The 19,226-nt window shown below is 32.6% G+C and overlaps 1 protein-coding gene across 3 annotated transcripts in view; it reads left to right on the forward strand.

The window, feature by feature from the left end:
- The window catches only part of Serpini1 (serpin family I member 1), an 81,553-nt gene extending 71,106 nt beyond the window's left edge, over positions 1–10,447 (forward strand). For all 3 annotated transcript variants that reach the window (XM_046422915.2, XM_046422913.2, XM_058572249.1), the window contains exons 7-9: positions 6,998–7,084; positions 8,375–8,464; positions 8,718–10,447. In XM_046422915.2, the coding sequence (XP_046278871.1) occupies positions 6,998–7,084; positions 8,375–8,464; positions 8,718–8,794 (254 nt within the window). In that variant the 3' untranslated portion in view covers positions 8,795–10,447. The remainder of the gene's footprint in view (positions 1–6,997; positions 7,085–8,374; positions 8,465–8,717) is intronic.
- Positions 10,448–19,226: the final 8,779 nt, after the last annotated feature.

The raw sequence follows: 19,226 nt of genomic DNA on the forward strand, positions 1-19,226 counted from the left end.
AATGCAGATGTGATATATGATGAAGGCTTCAATAAAATTAGTTTTGGGCTTCAGTAGGAAAGAGTGGTCAGATCCACTTTAAAGATGTAGGGATCAGAGGAGAGCAGAAGAAAAGTCTGGGGCTAGAAGCTGGGCCTCAGAAGGTGACGGGTGTTTTACTGTACAGCAGGGGTTGAGGTAGGGTCTGCAGAAACAAAACACAGTAAAATTCTAGCTATTTCAGCTCAAATAATCTGAAGCACGGTGCATGGGGTGACAGATGGTGAATGTGTAAAGCAGAGGCAGCCACTTAGCTTGCATGTCAAACAGGCCTGCATCAAGGTGGAGACAGAGGAAGCAGGAGAGGGGACAAAGGGTGTTAAGATCATCCAAGGGAAGCGTCAGTGTGACCTGGAGGCAGTTGGTGGTACAGTTGTGCACTGCTGTGTCATGGTACATTCAAGCATCTGTTGAAACTCATTGTATATGTTTCTGAGCTTAATTTTCTGAATTTTTTTAAAATTTAATTTTTAGCCAACACAGAAAACTTATCTACATTACCTATATTCACCACACTATGCAATAGCACACCAGAACTTCTTGCTTCCATTGAAGTGTAGCATATCCCCCTCACAACCTTTCCTTTTCTCTTCCTCTCTTCCCTCTTACTCTTCCTAGTCAATGATAACTTCATTTCTACTCTCAATTTCTGTAAGATCTACTTTTTTAGATTCCACATATAAGTAAGATCATGTATCTTTGTGTGCCTGGCTTATTTCACTTAACATAATGGTCTCGTTTCCATTCATGTTTTTATAAATGGCAGGATGTCACTCTTTTTTAAGGATGAATAGTATTACGCTGTGTATATTTACCACATTTTCTTGGTCTGTTCCTCAGTTGATAGATACTGAGGTTGTTTCCATTTCTTAGCTATTTTGAACGGTGCTACAATAAACATGCGCATGCAGATGTCTCTTTGATATACTGATATCATTTCCTTTGGATATGTACCCAGGAGTGGGATTGCTAGATTACATGGTTGTTCTACTTAAATTTTTTTTGAGGAAACTGCATATTATTTTCCATAATGGCTGTACTAATTTGCATTTCCAACAACAGTGTGCAAGAGTATCCTTTTCTTCACATCCTTGCCAGCATTTGTTATCTTTAGTATATTAGATAGAAGTCATTCTTACTAAAGTGAGGTGATAGCTCATTGTGGTTTGCATTTCCCTGATGATTAGTGATGTTGAACATTTTTTTTTTCATCTACCTGCTGACCATTTTTATGTCTTCTTTGGAGAAATGTCTATTTAGGTTTATTTTCCACTTGTTAATCTGTTTCTTTGTTTATTTTGCCATTGAGGTTTTTTTTTTAAGTTTTTCATGTATTCTAGATATCAACTCTTTTCAAATGAATAGTTTGCAAATATCCTCTCCCGCTCTATGGTATTTTCTTCCATTCTGTTGATTGTCTCCATTGCTGTTCAGAGACTTTTCAGTTTGATGTAGTTCAACTTGTATATTTTTGTTTTTGTTTCCTGTGCTTTTGGGGTCATGTGCAAAAAAACCTTTGCCCATTCCCCTATGAAGAGGAAACATTTCCCTATGTTTTCTCCTAGTAGTTTCATAGTTTCGGGTCTTATTAAATCTTTACTTTTACTTGATTTTTGTGTTTGATGAGAGATAGTGATCTAATTTCATTATTCTGCATGTGAATATCCAAATTTCCTATCATCATTTATTGAAAAGACTTCTTTCTCCAGTGCTTGTTCTTAGCACCTTTGTCAAACATCAGTTGACTGTAGATACATGAATTTACTTCTAGGCTCTGAACTTTGTCCCATTTAATTCTGTTTATTTTTATGCCAATACCATGAGGGGTTTGATTACTACTGCTTAGTAGTATGTTTTAAAGTAAAGTACTCTAATGCCTTCTGGTTTTGTTCTTTTTTGCTAACATGACTTTGGCTCTTCATTATTCTTTGTATTTCCATAGAAATTTTAGGACTTCTTTGGTAAGTTTTGTAGAGAATGTCAATTGACATTTTGGGGGGGATTATACTGAATCTTCAGGTTGTTTTGGGTAGTATAGACACTTTAATCATATTGATTCTTCTAATTCATGAAAATAAAATAGCTTTCTACTTTTTGGTGAGCTCTTCAATTTTTCTCATTAGTATTTTATAATTTTTATTGTGGAGATCTTTCATCACTTCGGTTAACTTATTCTTAAGTACTTTTTCATAGCTATTGTAATTGGATTGCTTTTTTGATTTCTATTTCAGATAAACCACTATTGTCGTATAGCACTGCTACTGATTTTTGTATGTTCATTTCTTTTATCTTGCAACACTGCCAAATCTGTTTATTAGTATTAATACTTTTTCATGGAGTTTTGTGAGTTTTCCATATGTAAGATCATGTCATCTACAACAGTAACAATTTAAAGTATTTTATTTATTTATTTGTTCTAATTAGTTATTCATGAGAGCAGAATGCATTTTGATTCATTGTATACAAAGGGAGTACAGCATTTCATTTCTCTAGTAGTATACAATATAGAGTTACAATTTAAATTCTTTACCAATTTGTATAGCATTACGTTTTTCTCTTGCCTAATTACTCTAGCAGCTCCAGCCTATGTTGAATAAAAGTGGTAAAAGTAGGCATCCTTGTCTTGTTCCAGATGTTAGAACACTTTCAGCTTTTCTCTATTCACTGTAATATTGGCTGTTGTGGCCTTTTTTATATTGAGGTATTCTTTCTGTATGTAACTGTTTAGTGTTTTTATCATGAAGGGATGTTGAATTTTATCCAATGCTTGTTTTTGCATGTTTTGAGATAATTTTATGGTTTTCATTCTTTATTCCATTGATGTGATATATCCCATTTACTGATTTGCTTATATTGAATCATCCTTGCATTCCTGGCATAAATCCCACTTGATCATTGTGAATAATCTTCTTAAAGTGCTATTGAATTTGGTTTGCTAATATTCAGCTTGGAATTTTTGTATCTGTGTTAATAAAAGTATTTACCTATCGGGTTTCATTTGCTTGTTTGATTTTTACTGGGGTTGTGTTCTTATCTGGTTTTGGAATCAGGATAATGCTGTTCTTGTAGAGTGTGTTGGAAAGATTTCCTTCCACTTCTATTTCCTGGAATAACTTAAGGGGAACTGTTGTTAATGCTTCCTTAGATGTTTTGTAGAACTTAGCAGTGAAGTCATCTGGTCCTGGGTTTTTGTTCAGTAGAAAAGTTTTGTTGTTGTTATTGTTTATAGTGCCATTCAAGGCTATACACATGAGCTACACTCCAAACCCAGATTCAATATCGTTCTCACTACTTGTTATTGGTCTTTTCAGGTTTTTCATTTCTTCATAATTCAATTTGGTACAGTATATGTATCTAAGAGTATGCCCATTTCTTCTAGTTTATCAAGTTTTTTTGGCATATAGTTGTTTGTAATCATGTCTGATCATCCTTCATATTTCTGTGATGTTGGTTATAGTGACTTGCTGATTTTCTGGGTTTTTTAAATTTTATTTTTTTTATATTCTGATTTTTTTAGAGAATTTTTATATTGATGTTGACAATTAAATTTAATTTATGGTTTTCTTTTCTTATAGTATCCTTGTTCAATGTTGGCAGCAATGTAAGACAACCCACGGATGAGTTACATAGCTTTTATTTTCTTTCTAGAATCTAGAGTGGTTTTTATAACAGATAATCCTACCTGTTCTTTTAAGATTTGGACATGATTGCCTAGAAAACCATTTAGGCTTGTTGAATTTAATTTTAAGAATTTTTTTTGTCTACTGATTCAATAAATTTAATGGTTATTGGAGTATTCAGCTCTTTTTTTTTCTTTTGACTTAATTTATAAAGTATCTGTTTCCACACAGAACCTGTTTCATAGAAAATCTGTTTGTTTTCAAAATTATCTGCACAAAGAAACATACAGAATCTTTTAGGGGGAACTAGAAATATTCTGTGTCTTATTTCTGAAGGTTGATTGACAGATATATACATTTATTAAATTTATCAATTGTTTTATAAAGAAATTTTATATTAAAATTATATTTCATTATGTTTATAAACATCTGCAGAAAACTATACATATTAATTTTTATTTTTCTCAAAATACTCTTCTGTGTCTTTGTTAGGGGAGGCTATCTCTCTTTTTTTCTTCACAAATTTTGTTAAAAGACTTGTCCATTTTATTATCTTCTAAATAATTAGCTCTCAGAGATTTACCCTTTGCTTTTTTGATCCTTCTGCCACAAGTATTTCTTGCAGTATTTCTGTCACCAACACCACCATTTTACGTGGGTAAATGGGAACACAAAAGAGGTTATTTGACTACAGAAGGTTACAACATTTGGAGCAGAAGCCAGAAATGAATGGTTTTTCCTATTTCAGTGAGTCCAGTGCACCTAGTATGTCAGGCCTAGTAGCTATTGGAGGCTTTCTTCTGTGCAAATTGATTAGTTGAAATATCATTCAGTGTCTTTGTGAACTCCTCTCCAAGTATTTGAGGAGGATTTTACTGGCAATGTGGGTGTTCATTACCCTTTAGGACTTGGACCTTGTCGTTTTGTAGTCAGAGCCATAGTGCTGGTTCTTGAGACATGAACTTTCCTTAACTGACAAACTGATGAAAATGGGCAGCAATATCTGAAAACAGAATGGCATCATTTACCTGCTAAATCTTTAGTATATTTTACTGTCTTGGATTCATATGCTAGTTTTCCCAACTACATACATTTGATTATTTAACACAATTTATACTTTTTCTCTTGTTAAATAAAACAAAACATAACTACTCTTGGATTTGAGAGAGCTAATTATACTTAATTGTTAAATGTAAAAAGCTTGACTACTTTTTATTTTTTTCTAATAATTGAATGTATTTCATAAGCAAGTATTATGAGATTGACTAATGATGCAGTGCTTGTATCTTAATATCAAATATAATCTGAGGAAATAATATTTCTATTAAAAGTATATTCAGGAATGCCCATTGTTAGTTGTCTTGGTGTTTATTCAGGATAATCAGGTACATGCAACAAGTGGATCAAAAATGTTGACAAACATCATCCCCTCTGCATGTAGAATAATTAGGTATTTTTGAAAACTTTAACGGAAAATGTATGTTGTGGGTAGAACTTGGTTTCTTACAAAGTCTTAGGTGTCTAATGGGAAATCTGTTGTGTTTGTATGGAATAGTGCTAGACATCAGCAACAAATTTATTTAACTGGAGTTTGGCTTAAACCACTTGGAATTGAAAAAAAAATAGGGTGGCATAAACTAGAATAATCCTTACCCTGCTACTTGTGCATCTTTTAAAAAATGTATTTGGAGTATCTATTTTGTCATTGTTTTGTTGTAACAGTTGGAATCTAAAGACAAAAAATCATTTTGTGGTTTGCTAAGCCTGCCATAACAAAGTACCACAGATTTAGTGGTTTAAAAAGCAGAAATATATTTTCTCACAGTTCTGGAGGCCAGAAGTCTGAGATAAAAGTGTCAACATGGTTGAATCTTACAAGACCCTCCTTTTTGGCTTATAGAGGGCATCTTTTCCTTCAATCTAAAAATGGTTTATTAGTCAAGATTCTCCAGAATCAACAGAATGTGTGCATGTGGTGTTGGTCGTGGGGGGTATACATATATATGAGGAGGGAAGGAGAGAATGACAGGCAGACTTATTTTAATGATTGGTTCACAGGATTGTAGAGGCTCTGAAAGTCCAAAATCTGTAGGATAGAGACTCCAGGAAGAATTGTAGCTGAGTCCAAAGGGAGGCTGCTGGTGGACTTTCTCCTTTGATAGGAGGAGGTGAGCCTTTGTTCAGGCCTTCAGCTGACTGCATGAGGCTTACTCACATTGTGAGGATGATCTACTTTACCCAAAGTCTACTGATTTTAAAAAAAAATTTTTTTTAGTTGTCAACAGGCCTTTATTTTTTATTCATTTATATGTGGTACTGAGAATTGAACCCAGTGCCTCATACATGCTAGACAAGCACTGTGCCACTGAGCCACAACCCCAGCCCAAGTCTACTGATTTAAATGTTGATTTTATCCAAAAACATCTTCAGGAAAACATCCAGAATAATATTTGACCAATTATCTGGGCATCAAAGCCTATGTAATTTGCTACATTAAATTAATTTTCACCTATCTGTACCTTTCCATGTCCAAATTCCCCCTTCTTATAAGAACACTAGTCATCGTGGGTTAGAATACTCCCTAATTGCCTCATTTTAATTTCAGATCATATTTCTAAATATAGTCACATTTTGAAGTACTGGGAGTTAGAACTTCAACAAATTAATTTGGGGGACAATTCTACCCATTATGACCATTAATGAGCATAAATAGAAGGCAATTTAAAGGAAAAAATAATCTTCCTATTATTGGATGTTAAACATATCTTTATGAATCCTCAGATAAACCAGTTAACTAGAATGGAAGCAAATTTTTTAAAACATCTATTCACATTTCTATAAACTTGAAGTCAATTTTATTTTTCTTTGCAAAGGATATCTACATTATCCTACTAATTAGAGATTAGGTTTAGAAAAGAACATTTTTTTATATTCTGGTTATTTCTGGATTTTTACCAGCTTTCAGTTTGTACTTTTTATTTCAAATTAGAATGCACTATATACAATGTTTTTATCTTGAGTTATGAACTAATTTGAAGTCACTGCTAAAAACAGATTTTCTGCATTTTTTTACAATGTTAAGAAATAAACAATGGAAAATTTCCAATGAAAATGAAGGGTAAAATTAACAAGAGAATAGACAGTGAGGGCAAATTAGAAACTACATCATCATGGTTCTCTCCTATTATAAGTGAAATCTTGTAACTTTATCACTTGTCTTTTTTTTTTTTAATCAGTATCTTTGTCTTACATCTCCAAAACCCATTTAACAAAAGGGTCAAATGTCTCTGTATCCCTGATACTGAATAAAACCCTTCTGCTTTATTCTTGTTTTGCAGATAACAAAGAGCTATTCCTTTCCAAAGCAATTCACAAGTCTTTCATAGAGGTTAATGAAGAAGGCTCAGAAGCTGCCGCTGCCTCAGGTACAAAGCTGTTTTCCAAAATCTTCTTGCCTTCCCTATACTCATATATTTAAAATAATCTTGGATGGGGGTGGGGATCATTTTCAGAACCTAGCCAAAAAACTGATTTTTGTCCTAAGTTAGGAGTCAAGCAAATGCTGAACCAGCCAGAATTTTCTAAATAGGATGTAAAGCAAGTTCTCAGTCCACTGGCCCTTTGCACTATAAATCCATCTTTGTTTTTTTCCTAATTAAAATCAGGACACCTGGCAGCTCTGGTAGAATGATTTTCCTACAGTTCTGCCTTTTAAAATATTTTAAATATTTTCCTGATGCCTATTTAAACATTTTTCTTCCTTCCTAATTACTTTCGAAACTTCACTATTAATTTTGTCAGTGAAAAGTTTGGATTTTTTAGAAGCACATTCATTTGCAAGAGTGTACCATAGATGTAATAAATAATTTTAAGTGCTATTAACTAATAATACTAATAACGCAATAGTTTCCAATACATAATTTTTTAATCAACATAAATAACATCCAAATTACAATGGTAAATGTCATTGATCATTTTGATGGTTCTAACTTTCCTAGTTAACTGAGAACTTTTCACTCCTGGTTGTATGTTTGTTTTGCAGCACATTATTTCTAACTTCACCAGTCATAACAGTGTTTTAAAGAGGATGTAGAAACACTAGTCTTGGGCATCAGAAATCTTGCATAATCTAATCTGGACTTTCTTTTTTTCTGCTAACTAACCACACTGCAGCAACCATCCTAGAAGGAAGGGGAATTTAGCATCCCACCTTAGAAAGCACCATTGCTTGTTTTGCTGCTGCACTTTCACCTTAATCTCTGACAGCCCTCCCTCCTACTAGGACTCTAGAGATTTGCTCTGTCAATAGACCCAATTCAAACAGAAGAAAGTGACTGGAAAACATAAACTGTCTTTGTTTTTTTGTCACGAGGATTTTTCTTTCTTCTCCCCCTTCCCTTCACTGAAAGGATGTTTTGATAAAAGCACAAATATTTATCTTAGGCTGAAAATAGAACTTTTGTAACAGGCAGAATAACTAGTCCTATTATTTTTGATGGGGTGGAAGGAGGGAATGGTGTGATTTGTTTTGTTTTGTTTTAATCAAGTAGAAATGTTAATACTTTTATAATTTTTCTCTCTTAAAGTCTTTAAAATCTTGTTTTCTGTAAATTGTTGCCTTTGCATTAGATGGATAGACATAGGTGGTTTTGAGAAATTATTCATTAATCTCTGCACATCTATGGACATGTAATTAATTTCTTTCTGCACTGTAGGAATGATTGCAATTAGTAGGATGGCGGTGCTGTATCCTCAAGTTATTGTGGACCATCCATTTTTCTTTCTTATCAGAAACAGGAGAACTGGTAAGTCTGTTATGAGAAGACAACTTTATCCAATAGGGCACAAAGAAACTTTCTTTTTTAAATGGAAGGCTGCCCCTTCCATCCACAGTAGAATTTATTAGATAATGTCTAATGGTCAAATGATTTTTCAAAAAGTGAAAATAATTTGTATTTGTATTTCTTAAAACATTGATAATTGTAAGCAAGAAGGAAAATAGCACATTCTTCTATTCACCCTTTTTTGTTGTTGTTGTTCACTTCCAAACGAACACAGGTACAATCTTATTCATGGGACGAGTCCTGCATCCTGAAACAATGAACCCAAGTGCACATGATTTTGAGGAACTTTAAATGACTCCATTTGAGTAACAAGGAAAACTGCAACAAAGCACATTATGTTTGCAACTGATCTATATTTAGGATTTGTGTTTTACAGTGTATCTTAAGATAATGTTAAAAATAGCTCCAGATAGAAACAATATATGTGAATTACAGGTCAACCTGTCAAGGATATTATCAGTATTAAGGTAGTGGTCCTGTTATGTCATTGTGTTTGCTATGCTGTTGTTTAAAATAAAAGTACATATTGAACATGTAAACAGCTGTTTTTCATTTTAAAAGTAGCAGTAGTAGTATATATATACCTGTCAGTTAAATTTGGAAACAATGATATTTCAGTAGAAATTGGAGTATGCAGATACCAATATGAGAATTTGGAAATAGTAATGTTTTGGGGCTTCTAAAGTCTTTCATAATTATGCAGAATCAAAGCACCAAGGTAAATTAGCATTGCAGTATAGAGGGCAGGACAAGGAAATGTAAGCTGAATGTCTGTAAAGCTCCATAACAAAACCTGTTAGAAAAAAATAGGACTATGCAAACCCTTATAGACATTACTGGTTTGTCTATTTACAATGGTATGATGCTTTTTTATCATTATTTTAGAGTGTACTCCTTCCATTTATTAAAAATAAAAAAGGTTTACTGTAAAACAATATGTCATGTGATGCCAGCAGTAATCTCATATATTTTGTGCTTACCCAATCTCTTAACTGCATCAAGAGGCTACATCAACTGATTGACTGCAACATCTAGATTTGTGTAAGTACAATTTCTGATGTTCACATAAAGATGAAGTGCTTCAGGGCTCAGTTCTCAGAACATACCCCTGATGTTAAGTGACATGACTACACTAGTGATTTAGATATGGCTAACTTATAGAAAATTAACTCAGTCAGTGAAGTATACTGAATCAGCACTTCTCAAACATCAATGTGTAATGTAGTGAACTGGGGATCTTCTTACAAATGCAGATTCTCATTCAGTTATTGTCGGGTGGGGACTGATTGCATACTTCTAACAGATTCCCAAGTGAAGCCTTTACTGTTTGTCCATGGACTTTACTGTTTTTCACTTCCATAACAAAACTCTGCTTAACGTAAGTTTTGCATGTTTAATATTTTCATACATGGAAACAGAAAGACTACAATTTCATAGAGCTTGGAAATATTCAGGGAGAGGTGGAGTGGTAATCTGCATTAATAATGTAATTCATTTGTCCAAGGAAAGGAAAAATGGTTTTTACTCTAAAGTGTCTTTTCTATTACATGCTATGAACAAAAGCAAAATTCCTCTGCATATTAGAACACTTGAAATATGTTCTTTAAAAATATGGAGACATTTATAGGTAATACCCATGAAAGAATTTATGAATACCCAAGGACATAACACTTAACACTGAATCTTTTACAGCTTATATTTTGAGAGGACTTATAGTTTATTCATAAATCTTCAGTTATTGTAGAATAGTTGCTCTTGTTTTCATTTATTATTTATAAAGCCTGGCCTAACTGATGTTGATTCAGTATTGGAATTCTGAGTTTGTAATATTCTTCACTACCATATTGCTACTTGTTAATCATTATGTACATTACTGTATCTGTTCATCTGTCAACTAAATGCATTACCTATAAAGGAAGAATAAACATCATTAGACACCATGTATTTCATAAAGCCCAAATGCGTTTTTTGTTAGCTGGTATAAGATTAAGTTCTCCCATTCAGAATGTTTGTTTTTAAATATTTTAATACAATTTAGGTGTCATTTAAATGAAAATAGATTGTCCCTTGTTTTGAGGTTGCTTATGGAATGCAATAATATCTGACAGTACAACGTTTTCCTTTGTCTTTATTTTTTTAAAATAATTTCAACATTGTCCTTTCCCTGGAAAAAGTAGCACTGTATAGTTCCATTTCCTTTAAAAAGAATAAATTATTACATAAACATACACACAGAACATGCACCAAAGCTTTTTGCTCTTTGAACCAATTTTTTGGAGGAAATCAACAATAATTATGTTTTTTACTTTTATTTGAAATCCTAATTTTACTTTTTTTTAATCTATGCATTAGTGTGGACTGAATAATTATATAGAGTGTAATGTATAAATCTTTATACCACCACCAGAAACAAATAATGGTTAGCGTCACTTTTACAGAAATATTTATTTAAGCATAAGAAAAACAAAATTGCTTCATAAAAATAAAGAAAATATGGTAAAGAACATATTTCACTCTCATTAAATATGTATATTTTACATAATTCACTGATATACTATATAATCAACTTCTTAAATGTGTAATGATATCTATTTTTGTTATTTGAGTAACTTTTTTTTTTTTTAAGATAGAATAGCCTAGGGTATTTTGCTTATTTGCCAAACATAACTTGAAATGTATCTTGGTGAAATGTGGGTCTTTATTGTAATCTTGAGAAAATAAGATGGATGACTATTTGTAATACACAAAATGGTTGGTGAAAAATCTGTAACTTTGCCATCCACATTCTCACAGCCTCCCTACATCACTGTCCATTATGGGAGGAATCTGTTTAAAGACAGGGCACATGATTCTTCAGTTGAATGACTTCATTTTAAGACCACCGAAAGCATGGAATCAATAAAAAATATTCCAACAAGGTTCCAATGTTGCTGTTTCCTTCCAGGAAGCCTAGACTGCCTATTAGTATTTTAATACTTTAAAAAAATTTCACTGCATTAAATTAAAAGCAAAATTTTAAATTTTGACCAAAGCCCATCATTAAAAAGAAATCCTAGACCCAGATGAGCAGAAACCTAAAATAGTTCTAATTCAGTCATTGTTCCGTTGGAAATGGTGTAATAATAGGGGTAGAGGGAGTACTAAGTGTGATGTAGTATCAGGATGGAGAAAGCAAGGCAGCCACAGAAGCAAGAGTAGTGTGTGCAAATCCCAAATCAGCATCCTATAGGTTCTCACTATTTGATATGTGGGCCCAGATGAGAAGGAGCCACTTCTCACCCACCTCCAAATGACATATCTTTAAGAGGATTTAGTTATTGTTCTGCATAGAAACTGAACTAGAAAACCCTCCATTGCATTCTTCTCAGATTATGCATTAGCATGTGTGTTTATGTCTGCCTTTTTCTTTCCCTTTTTTTTAATGCTTGTTCTATTTATTTTTTATTTATTCTTTTTAATTATACATGACACTAGATTCTACTTGACATATTTAGATAAGCATGGAATATATGTTATTCTAGTTAGGATCAATGCTTGTTTTAATAACTTAATGTCTGCACTGATAAATTTTCTCCAGTGTCAAGAAGTAAGGAAAGTCCTTCCACGTCCATTTTATTTACTAGGGAGCAATTTACTCTTCCTCGTGGTGCTTGATGGTATTGATTCAAAAGCTTGAAGAAGCACTCTCCCTTTTTTTCTTGTAGTACTAGGAATTGAACCCAAGATTGCAGCTGCAGCTGGCCTAGACTTTACCGTTTTCCTGCTGGGATTACAGACAAGCTCCATAAGTCCAGGCAAGGAAGAGGCAGCAGATTGATTTTTTTTCAACCAGCCTTGCATTCCTTCATTTATGAACATTCAACCAGGGCTTGCATTCCCAGGGACACCCCACTTTTATGATGTTATTTTTTCTCTCTAGAGATAAAAATAATTTTCATATATTGGTGGATTTAGTGTTTGCTGAGAATTTATACATTTATGTTCAAGGCGGATATCGGTCCCTAGTTTTCTTCTATCTTCATTTGATTTTGGAATAGAGTGAAACTAGTCTCATAGAATGAGTTAGGAAGTGTTTCTTTCTCTTTTATGTTTTTAGATATAGTGTAGAATGAGTTATATTTCTTTCTTAAATGTTTGGCAGAATTTATCAGTGAACCTGGCCTGGGCATGGACTTGTATTTTTAGAACATGTTTAATACTAATTCAATTTCTTTTAATAGTTATAAGGCTACTGAAATTTTATTTCTTCTTGAGTTTGAGTAATTTGTGTTCTATCAGTAAATTAATTCATTTCATCTAAAATTGTTTGATTTAGACACGTAGAATTGCTCTGAATATTTCCTCATATCCTCCAATGCCACCAAGATCATCAATGATGTCCCCTTTATTCAGTCCTGACCCAATGTTGTAATGTGTATCTACCTCTTTTCCTCCTTGGTCAGTCTGATTGGAGGTATATTGGTTTTATTGATCTTTACAACTATAAGCTTTAGATTTCATTATGTTCAACTCCATTCTGCATTCATCTTTTGTTTTTCTGAGTGTTTAGTTTGCTTTGGTTTTTCTGATACATTAAGATGGAAGTTTATATTAATAATTTGAGGCCTTTGCTTATTTTTAAATACAAGTTTGTAATCCTACAAAATTTCTCTCTCAAAGTACTTCACTTATATATACCTCAACCTTTGATGTGTTAGGTTTTCATTTTCATTCATTTAGAAATATTTTCTAATTTATTTCAGAATTCCTTTTTGACCTATGAATGTTTAAAGAAGTATATTGTTTAATTTTCAACTACCTGAGGATTTTCATCTATTTGATTTTTTTAAAGAGAGAGTGAGAGAGAGAGAGAGAGAGAGAGAGAGAGAGAGAGAGAGAGAATTTTTTAATATTTATTTTTTAGTTTTTGGAGGACACAACATCTTTGTTTGTATGTGGTGCTGAGGATCTAACCCAGGCTGTACACATGCCAGGCGAGCGCGCTACCACTTGAGCCACATCCCCAGCCCTGATTTTTAGTTTAATTCAATTTTAGTCAGATAAAACAATTTGTATGGTATTAATTTATTAAATTAGATTTATTAAATTAGATTTATTAAATTAAATTTATTAAAACCCCAGACTATGGTGTATCTTTGTGAATGTTTCATGCATACTTGAAAAGAGTGTGTATTCTCCTACTGTTGGGGGTGTGGGGGATGTTCTATAAACGTTCATTAGGTAAATTGGTTGATTATATCATTCTGCCATATCTTTGCTGATTTTCTGTCTGCTTTATCAGTCACTGAGAAAGAAAGGAGTGTTAAGGGTCCAGCTGTAATTATATTATTTACTATTTTTCCTTTTAGTTCTATTTTTTGTATTGTGTAATTTGAAGCTATGATAGGTATATATGCATTTAGAATTATTAGGTCTTCTTGGAAAATTAACTTTTATTGTTATATTTTTGTTGTTCTTATTCCTGAAATATTTTGCTTACTTCAAATCTAGTTTGATATCAATATAGCATCTTCAGCTTTCCTTTGATTGGCCGTTGCATGGTGTAACTTCTTCCAACCTTTTACTTTTAACCTATCTATGTTATTATATTTAAAGTATGTTTCTTTAGATAACATTTAGTTTACTCTTGTTCTTTTTATCCAATCCAAGGATCTTTATCTTTAATTGGTACATTTAGATCATTTAATAGAATTATTGATATGGTTGGATTCAGGTCTACCATTTTATTATTCATTTTCTGTGTGCCCAGTTTCTTTTTCATTCCTCTACTTTCTCGCTCCTGCCTTTTGGGGGAATATTTGGATTTTTTTCCTACCACTCTATTTCAACATACCTATTTTGACTTTTCTCTATTTTTTTTCTATAGTTTTTAGTAGTTACTCCAGGAATTACAATTTTCATTTTCATTTATTCTAATTAAAATTTCCACCTAGAATTAATATTTTAATACTACATACAAAATGTAGAACCCTTAAAATAATGTTGATTCCCTAATATCCCCACTTGTGCTTTAGTTGTCATCTGTATTACATGTACGTGAATTGGAGAAATCCCATCATCAGACAATAGTTATAATTCTTGCTTTCAGTTGTCCTACACATTTCAAAATATTTAGGAGGAGAGACAGTTTGTTACATTTACCCAAATGTTAACCCTTTGGGTTGCTTTTCCTTTCTTTGTGAAGTTTTCAGTTTCCATCTGCTATCATTTCCCTTTAACCTGAAGAATTTTCTTTACTGTCTTTCTTGACCCAGAACTATTATTGAAAATATCCTTTACTCTATTTTTCATCTGAAAACTCTATTTCACTTTTATTCATTAATGATATTTTCAGTGAACACAGAATTCTGAATTGACCATTCTTTGTCCTCAGAAATTTAAAACTGTTGTTATATTGTCCTGTATCTTCCAGGGTTCCTGGTGAGAATTCAACAGTTATTTAAATTAGTGTACTCTGTATATAAGGTATCATTTGTGTCTAGTTGCTTTCAATATTTTTTTTTCTCTCTCTTTGGTTTTCAATACTTTGATTGTCTTGTAGCTACATGTGGTTTACTTTGAGTTTATCCTCAAAATTAAAGTTTCATAAATCTGTAAATTTGTGTCTGTCAAAAAGTTTAGGAAGTTTTTGCTACTCTTTTTTTCCAAAACAGTTACTGTCTTGATATCTATCTCCTCTCCTGTATGACTGAAATGACATATAATTAGATCTTTTGGTATTGTCTTACAGGTCACTGAGGCTTGTTTATTTTTAAAAACATTTTTTTTGTTTCTGTTGTTCAGATTCCTTAATTACTATTAATTTATGTTCATGCACTGATTTCTTTCCTGTTATCCCCTTTGTACAATTGAGCCCATCTAGTGAATTATTTCAGTAGTATTTTTGAGTGATAAAACTTTCACCTGATTCTTTTTTAAAAAATATTTTTAGTTGTAGATGGACACATACCTTTATTTTGTTTATTTAGTTGTTTTATGTGGTGCTGGGGATTAAACCCATTGTCTCATACATGCTAGGCAAATGCTCTACAACCAAGCCACAACCCCAGCCCTTTTTACTTGATTCTTTTAAAATAACTTTTTCCCCCTCTGCTGAGTAGTTTCAGCTTCACTGTACTTTAATTTCAAAGTGTTTGCCCTTACTTCACTGAGCACCGTTATAACTATTTTAAAGGGTTTGATAAATTCTAATATTTTGATTATTTTGTGTTTTACTTCTATTATCTTTTTCCCTTGTGAGTTATTAAGAGTTTTCTGAGTTTCTGTATGCTAACTAATACTGGGTTGTATTGTAGATATGTTGAGTCCCCTATTTAAATTTGTTGGTGAACGTTTATTTTTGTTGTTGTTTGCTTTAGTAGATAATTGACCCAGTTGGGTTCAGGATGCTTACCCTGATTTACTTTCCAATGGCAGTCCAGTTCTTAAAGACTTTGCTATGTCATTTGGTAGCCAGCATGGTACCTAGACCCTGTTCTATAGCATTGTTGAGATGTCAAGGTATTTAGTATCCTAATTAAATTCAGTTCCTCATGAAGCAGTTTAGGGATTGTCCAATACTTTATACTCTGTGGATTCCATTTCTTAATTTATTTTTAAAAATTCTCTAAATCACTGCTTCTAAAACTTTAGATTTCATAAGAACAATATGGAAATCTTAGTAAAATTCAAATTCTGATTCAATAGGTCTGAAGGCCAATACTAGAATTTTGTATTTCTAATAACTTCTCAGATGATGATGATTCTACAGGTCCAGGTCCACCCTTTGAGGAAAAAGAATCTAAGTTACTGATATAAACCTGAATAAATATATCTCACCCTTTTATCTTAACATGTTTAAAGAAAACACAAGTTCAGCAATTCTTGATGGAAATCATAATCCATCACTAGGATTTCAAAGGTAAATTTTACAAGTTATAGTCCTTTTTAAAGCTTTAAATGCTTCACTTCAACCATTCTCTAAATTCTTGAAGTTGTTCTTACACATTTAAAATTTTTTTCTGAACAGAACAGCCATTTCAGTAATTCCATGTTAACATTATGAGCATCTCTTATTGTACCTTCTGTCATGTTAAGGTACACACATAATTACTGAGATGTTTAATGCTATTTGTTCAGAATGGTGAAAGGTCAATGGTTTGTTACATTGTAAACCTGCTACATATGTCTATAGATGTATGCATGCATGTTTTTCCTTCTTTGGTTATATTTGCTTGTTTCTTTTCTCTTAATTATTCCTGCTTATTTATGAAATGTATCTCTCTGCATATTTGAATATTTTTTCTTTTTTCTTTTTATTTGTTATTTTTAATTATACATGATGCTAACCCACAACAAAGGGAAGGGGGAGAATGGAAATTCAGTGGGTTAGTAAAAGGGGAATGAGGGGCTGGGGTTGTGGCTCAGCGGTAGAGCACTTGCCTAGCATGCATGAGGCACTGGATTCAATCCCCAGCGCCACAATTAAATAAAAACAAATAAAATATATTGTGTCCATCTACAACTAACAAAATATATTTAAAAAGTGGGGGGGAGTGAAGGGAAGGGAAGAAGGATAGGAACAGAAATGATAGTGGAATGAATCTGGCATGTTTGAGTTTGCTTCTTCATATCCACAGCCAGAAACTCACACACTGTATTAGAATGCAAAGAAAAGGAAAAGCAATTAATTAAGCCAAAATGCTATGTATTTTTTTTTTACAAAATGACATGACCTTTAATGCTCAGATTTTCTGATCTTTTATTTGTTTATTCAACTTTATTTTATACTTTTACGTTAATGTTCACATAGCTATAATTATTCTAGATACATTTTATCTTGTATATACTATGTCATAAAATTTGTTCTTAGGAAGAATTTAGAAAAATGTTAAATCTCTGTTCTTTGGTTTATAGTAATATTGGCACTGCAAAATATAAGAACAAAATGCAAAGATTTAAAGAGCTCCATTCTCAAAAATCTCCAATTTATGAATAATTATTTACTTACTTTCTCAACTATATAGACATTTGTACTATGAGAGGAAAAAGTTTTTGCAAGAAATTAATTTTTAAATTATTTGTAGCTATTTCAAGCTTCATACAAATTTTGAAAGTTTTACAGAACTATGAAAACTAAAACCATTTATTTCCTTTAAAGGAAAAAGTGCTTGATGGTTTACATTTTTTTCTTTCATTTATGAAAACATGAAGGATAGGAAGTTTATAACAGCCACTTCATTTCATGTCTGCCAACAAAGTTATTCTTGAGGGAATTTGGAAACCTAAGCACATAAAAATAGCTTGTAAAAAAAAAGGGGTCTGTCTTCTGAGGAGATTTCAACAGAAGAATTAGAGTATTTTTATTAATTGGTTCAAAGTAAAGAAAATAACTTAACATTAATAAGCTAAAAGCTAGAGGTAGATCATGTTCATATTCACTTCTGGTTTTGGTGAGACAAAGATGTGTGAAAAAATGCTAACTTAGAATAAAACTATACCAAATGAAACACAGACTATCCTTTGTCCAAATTCACACTATATTATACAGTAATTTTAGGTGCATTTTTCCTCTCTTTGAAATTTGCAGAATTTTGTGTTCCCTGAGGAAAAATAAAGTGGTTATTTGTGACACATGGCATTTCCGGAAGATGTTTCCTCTTCAGTCGTCACAGCTTCTAGCTGATGCAGAATTTTTTTCTCCTTCTCAAATAAGAGACAATGTTTCATCTCTCTGTTCTTCTTATAGTTTTGTCCTAATTCGTGAATATATAAATCCAACATTTGTTCACACCATTGTTCTTTACTCTGTTATTCAAGGAAAGCTGCCCATGAAAGGACAATCATTTTCCATACAACCGAATGCCCTCTTTTTCTGATATTTTTTGCCTAAATATTTATTACCAGCCGGGTGCCATAGCACATGCCTATAATCTCAGCTACTTGGGAGGTGGAGGTAAAAGGATCCCATATTTGAGGCCAGCCTCAACATTTAGCAAAGACCTAAACAATTTAGCAAAACTCCTGTCTCAAAATGAAAAATAAAAATGGCTGGGAATGTAGCTCAGTGGTAAAGCACACTTGGGTTCAATATCCAGAATAAATAAATAAACAGAGGCCTATGGGGAAAAATATGCATTTCAAAATGACAGAATAGATTTTAAACCTCAATTATTTCCACTTATCAAATGTCTGTCAGTGGAGCAGTTTGTTTAACTTCCATCTATTTACTCAAATAATAACGTTTACTTCATAGGGTTATACTAAAGATTAAAATCTATAATGTGTATGAAGAATATAAGCACTCGGTCCTTGGCATCAGGAAAGACTATCTATTAGCATTAACACAACCATATTCATCTATTCTCAAGGACATCATTTTTCACATTTTCACATTCATGAAAACGGAGTGAGGAATGGCGTTTTGCAGTCACCAGTGATCAGGTAGCAGCCACAATTTAAAGGCCACTGCCTGTGACCATGGTAATCTTGTTGCATGACTGTTGTCCCTTAGGGTTTCAGTCAGCAAACCACTTGAGAAAGAATGGTAATGACCATTTAGGGAAGCATCATAAATCTTGGTTATTGTGTAACACCTTTCATTGATTTTTCTGTAAGATAAACTGCCAGTTTCAAAACCTGAAGAATAGGCATCAACATCTTGGAAGTGAGTCCTAGAGACAAAACTTGGAGCACTCAGTGGTGGCTGCTGACTCACCAGTGCTCTTGGCACAAGGAAAGCAAT

This window comes from Marmota monax, unplaced genomic scaffold (assembly GCF_021218885.2).
Source record: "Marmota monax isolate L192 unplaced genomic scaffold, Marmota_monax_Labrador192_F-V1.1 WCK01_AAM20220418_F8-fsc00110, whole genome shotgun sequence".
NCBI lineage: Eukaryota > Metazoa > Chordata > Mammalia > Rodentia > Sciuridae > Marmota > Marmota monax.